Source organism: Rutidosis leptorrhynchoides, chromosome 3, assembly GCF_046630445.1.
Source record: "Rutidosis leptorrhynchoides isolate AG116_Rl617_1_P2 chromosome 3, CSIRO_AGI_Rlap_v1, whole genome shotgun sequence".
NCBI classification, from domain to species: domain Eukaryota; kingdom Viridiplantae; phylum Streptophyta; class Magnoliopsida; order Asterales; family Asteraceae; genus Rutidosis; species Rutidosis leptorrhynchoides.
In genome coordinates this window covers 43121403-43126412 of record NC_092335.1, presented here as the reverse complement: position 1 = coordinate 43126412, position 5010 = coordinate 43121403, and the positions used below count along the sequence as shown (strand labels likewise).

The window sequence follows — 5010 nt, the reverse complement described above, 5'->3', positions numbered from 1 at the left end:
CACGAGTAAATTTTCCCGCCAGCATCGTTAAACTTGAAATATTTTTGTGAACAAAACGAAACTAACTACATTCGAAACGGACACTTTTAAAAAAACGCTAACCTCAACGACAGCCCGTATGTTCCCGCTTGCCGCGAGTTAAAATTTCTCGACAGTAGCGTCTTACTCGAAATAATTTTATGAACAAGACGATAAGAATTATGTTTGAAACGGACACTTTTTAAAAAACGCTAAACACAATGACAACCCATATCTTCCTCTAGCACCGTTAGACTCAAAATAATTTTATCAACGAAACGAAACTAACTACGTTCAAACTGAATAGATTTTCTTTATATGAATGTTTACATTATGTGTATTAACATAAGACCCACGTATCCTAAATAGTTTCAAACATAATAAGCACAAACAGAGCACCCACATTATGACCCGAACGCCACCGCCACAACGCGCGGTCGGTAACTTTCTAGTATAAGTACTATAAATAATAATGAAGAGGGTGAGAATTTTGCACAATGTAAACATGATTTAAGTACATTAGCTAATCCAAAGACATGCGAAAGTAAATTGAAAATAAGTAGTAATTTGCTAACATCTAAAAAGACACATCAAAACATTTAAGAATTATGTTCTTGGGTTAACTGTACATTGATGATGCCATTGTGTTACAACTTCCCACCAGATCCCCTGCTGCTGCACAAATCAAACCTATATATTATTATATCCAACTGTCGATCTCGTTAATCATAATCCAACACATTCAGTCTTGAAAGCGATCAAAATCCCCATTCTTCGGTGACTGTTGCCCCCCATGATTCCCTCTTCCTACACAACCAACACTTATCAAATCATCTTAATAATAAAATAATTAATAATAAAATAATGTGTGTTTGATAAAACTGAATGATTAAGCGCCGAACGATTCATAACCTGATTTTGTATCAAAAATATAGGCTACTACTAACATACATATGTACACAAATCATTACCTGAAAAGTCATAACTAGTAGTACTCCTAGAATCATTATTACTCCTCCAATCGCTTACAGGCAAATTTCGATTCTGATTCTGAATCATGAACTGGTACCCATCCATACTTTGTTGTTCATCGCTACCGCCAACTACATTTCTTCCGGAAGAATCTGGTTGCGATAGGAAGCTTAAGTTCGGTAACGATGGCGTCACAACGTTCGGCGACGGCAACTTATTAATAGAAGCATCACCCTTAATAACAGAAGCAGTTTCTTTCTTACCTTCAACAGCAAATGTGCCAACAATTACCTGAAACAAACAATTAATCAAAGAGTAATCATAAAACGCATATTGAATTATTGATACAGTACTACTTCTTGGTAGTATCTTTAAATATTACCTGAACTGGGCCTGCAGCTATCAGTGGGCCATCGATGGCCCCACCAATAATTTGCCCGTCATTACTAGACAAACAAACACTTAATCCACCCGCACTATTACCAAATTCAGTACGTATAAAAGAGCCACAGAATGAGAGGATATCGAAACGACCCTGATAACATAAAAACCACAATGATTAATTCATGCTTCGAAATCTGAACGTGAGAGTGTTTAAATTTGTTTACCTCATAACTAATGTTGCCTGATGATGTAGCTGGCTGGCGTAAAGATGCATTAGATATCGAACCAGATGCTGAGAGAACACACATCTCGTGTTTGCTTTGATGCACAAACGACATAATTTTTTGGCTCACATCCTACACAAAATATAAACAGATGACAAAGCCAAAAGTAGGTGTTCAAAGTATACATCTACAAATACAAAATTAACAGTTACACTCTAGATTCATTAGTATATTAGTTGACTGTTTCAAAAACAGTTACAAAGTGAACGACTTGTCGACTTGTAGCAGATTTTTTACAAAAATATAAAAAAGATGATACAAAGGTTTTGTCTTGATACCTCTCCGGCAGCCACAGAAATAATGTGAGGCGTAAAACCTTGCCCTGTGTTCCCTGAATAAACGGAAAGAAAGTATTTTGGTCATGTTCTGTTATATATACGTGTTTTTAAGTGAATCAAACGAACAATGTTGTATTGGAGTTGTAATTTATTCGAACAATTACATGAATCATCTGAATTCATTACAACTGTAACTCATCTTGATAAAACCTGCTGAAGTTTACAAAAACGAAAGATTTTGGACATAGTCCTTGGCGCATCTTGCCCGAAACCATAAAGATCAATGAATAATGGCAAGACATAGAAGAAAAAAGCTCACATATAAAATAAAACACACATGTAGTAAGAAACAACACTTTGATTGTAAGGCCACACACAATCGTTCTCTCCTTTCACTGAACTTCTCTCCTCCACATCAGCGCCACATCAGCACAAACCATTTAACATTCCTTTCACTAAACACTCACAATCATACACTCCATTTCAAACTTTAACCAATTTAAAATTATTACTTAAATACAATAAATAAATACAAATAACATTTTATTAAATATAATTAAAAAATTACATTATTAATTATGAATTATGAATTATTAATTATTATTATTAAATATTTAATAATTTATTTATTCATTTATACATCCATCCACCAACCCACCACCCTAAATTTTATCATCTTCCCCAAATACTCGATCTTCATCTTCAATCGCCGCACTTCACTTCCGACGAGAAGGGCACTCGATCTTCATCTTCAATCCGACGAACAATGAATGATTTCATCCTGTAGCCTCGTTGCAGGTATTATTTTGAATTCAAAAATTAAAAAAAAAAACAAGAAGTTGAAGTGGGCCCCACAATTTCATCCGTTAGCCTCGTTGCAGGCTCCACTGGCGGAACCTTTAAAGGTTTGGTGGTGGTGGCCGTGAGCGGCTGGCGATGGGTAGCGGAGGTGGGTAACGGCCCATTGCAAGTGGCCTAATGTTATACACATTAGTATTTAAAATTTGCGCGGAAGCCTAGGAATAGGTCATTCCCTATGTTTAGTTAAAGTGCTCCGTTAAAGGGTGTAAGTGGGTAACATAGATAGGCACCAATTTGTTAAACGGTGTGTTAGTGAGTCCTGAAACGTAAGGCTCACGAATATATGTGGGGTCCCCTATTATTTTATTTTGTACCATTTGCTTCACTACTTGTACATATTATATTTTATGGGTAAATTTGTGGATATTATTTAGTGATAAATAGGGTGTACTTAGTTATAAGATTGTTAAAGTTTTTTGTGTTGATGTGGCGGTCAGGTAGAAGTTATGTTAAAGGCGTTAGAGATAGGGAATGTCCTAATAAGGTTAGGAATCAAAATTCAATGTATCTCTTAATAAAAGATCAAGAACCCACAAATGAACAACTCCAACATTAGCAATGCTAGTCCATAATACAAGTCCTTAATTGGACCATAAGATTGCGTGTTTGGTTCGGTACTTGGTTGTTATCAATCCAACACGAACGGACATAAAATCAGTTCATAAGGAGCTGATTAATGCATGAAAGTAATGTACTTACAGATGTCAAAAATAAGGCTAGATATAAAACAAAAAATAAAGATAAAAAATACACACATTCCCTTCTAATATGCAACATGCAAAGTTTATTCTAGCAATGTTGCAAAATCTCAAATAAAACTAAGAAACAAACATAGCAAAAGCATATATTTAAACTCTAATTCAGTTCAAGCACTCAAAAGGGGTTAACTTATAGTTCATATACAACTATATTATTATAAATAAATAAACAAATGTGGATGCACAAACATGTAACATACCAAGAGATGATTTCTTGAAAGAAGTAGTAGAAGAAGCACCAACTCCTAAAGACAAGTCCTTTTTCATTGGCTGTGACAACGGCGGAACAGAAGTAGACTGAGATGACGATGACGAGAGTCTTTTTGCGGCGGCGGCTTGCTCCGGCGTACCATACTTTCTGGGTCTACCTCTCTTCCGGCGGACACCTGTTTCTAACGGGGATGAGACGGCAGAAGGGGCAGAATTGTGTGGGTAGAGTAATTGAGATGGTCTATGATCATTGGTGGTGGTGTTTGGTAGCATGCCATTGGTGATGGTAGTTGGTGGTGGTTGTGGGTGGCGTTGCGGTGGTGGTGGTGGTTGAGGTTGTGGGTGGTGGTGGTGATAGTAAGAGCCAAGACCAAGGTCATCCGGTTCCATTGGAATGGGTGGGTGTGAGATGAAAATAATAAAGATTTGATTTTTTTTATTTAATAATTTTATTTTTAATTTGTGATTTGTTTTTTGGGAGTTTGGATTTGGATGTTGGTGTGTTTTTTACAGTTTATTTCGGATGAGGTTTTGATCCTGTGCCGCATGATTCGTTGAGGGTGAGGACAATTGATCGAGTCTGACCCTTCTATTTTGACTCTTGATCACCAACATGGTAATTCAAAGTCAAACTAGCCCAGAAAAGTTGGATACCAAATTTTTTTTTTAATGAATTTGGATATTAATTTGAAACGAGGACATTTTATAATTGAACAAATTATACCATAGTTTCTGTGGTTAACATAAAATTATATCAATTGCTTTGATCGTCCCTAATTACTAATTTTTTTATGCAGGTAATAAATTTACAATAAATTTACATCAATCGTTTTCACCTTTATAAAATTACACCAATCGCCTTTATCATAAAAGTGTCATTGACTTACTTAAAAGTGTAAGCCGATGGTCAATAACTTACTTAAAGTGAACGTTAATGCGAAGGATGATTAATGTATATTTTAAGTAAATCAAAAATCATCAACGTACACTCTAGGATGTGAGAAACGGTCAGTGCAATTTTTGAGAAATAAGGACGATTGTACGTCTATGATTTAGGGTTTATGATTGTATGTTTTATTCAAGAAGAAGAAGAAGAAGAATAATACAAAAGACTACGACAAAAGTTCTCTCACATGCATGACAAATGGCTAAATTTACCGGATATTTTTAACGGTCATTAGTGTTGAGGACCATCCGTGTAACTCGTGCAAACCGTGATCACCAAGTAAAAAAATCAAGGACACC

At 35.6% G+C, this 5010-nt stretch overlaps 1 protein-coding gene across 1 annotated transcript; it reads right to left on the bottom strand.

Annotated features, from left to right (window-relative positions):
• Positions 1 to 422: 422 nt before the first annotated feature.
• On the bottom strand, positions 423 to 4250 carry LOC139896018 (AT-hook motif nuclear-localized protein 14-like). Its single transcript, XM_071878596.1, has 6 exons — positions 3756 to 4250; positions 1937 to 1989; positions 1599 to 1730; positions 1373 to 1525; positions 990 to 1281; positions 423 to 825 (listed from the first exon to the last, which is right to left on the bottom strand). The coding sequence occupies exons 1-6, from the start codon at positions 4153 to 4155 to the stop codon at positions 761 to 763; spliced, it is 1095 nt and encodes a 364-aa protein (XP_071734697.1). The 5' UTR covers positions 4156 to 4250; the 3' UTR covers positions 423 to 760.
• Positions 4251 to 5010: the final 760 nt, after the last annotated feature.

Excerpts from the sequence above, each read along its gene's own strand:
- LOC139896018 (XM_071878596.1), bottom strand. The coding sequence starts at position 4,155 with ATGGAACCGGATGACCTTGGTCTTGGCTCTTACTATCACCACCACCAC. Across the intron at positions 1,282-1,372 it reads TAGCTGCAGGCCCAGTTCAG|GTAATTGTTGGCACATTTGC; the intron begins GTAATATTTAAA and ends TGTTTGTTTCAG. Across the intron at positions 826-989 it reads TACTAGTTATGACTTTTCAG|GAAGAGGGAATCATGGGGGG; the intron begins GTAATGATTTGT and ends TTGGTTGTGTAG.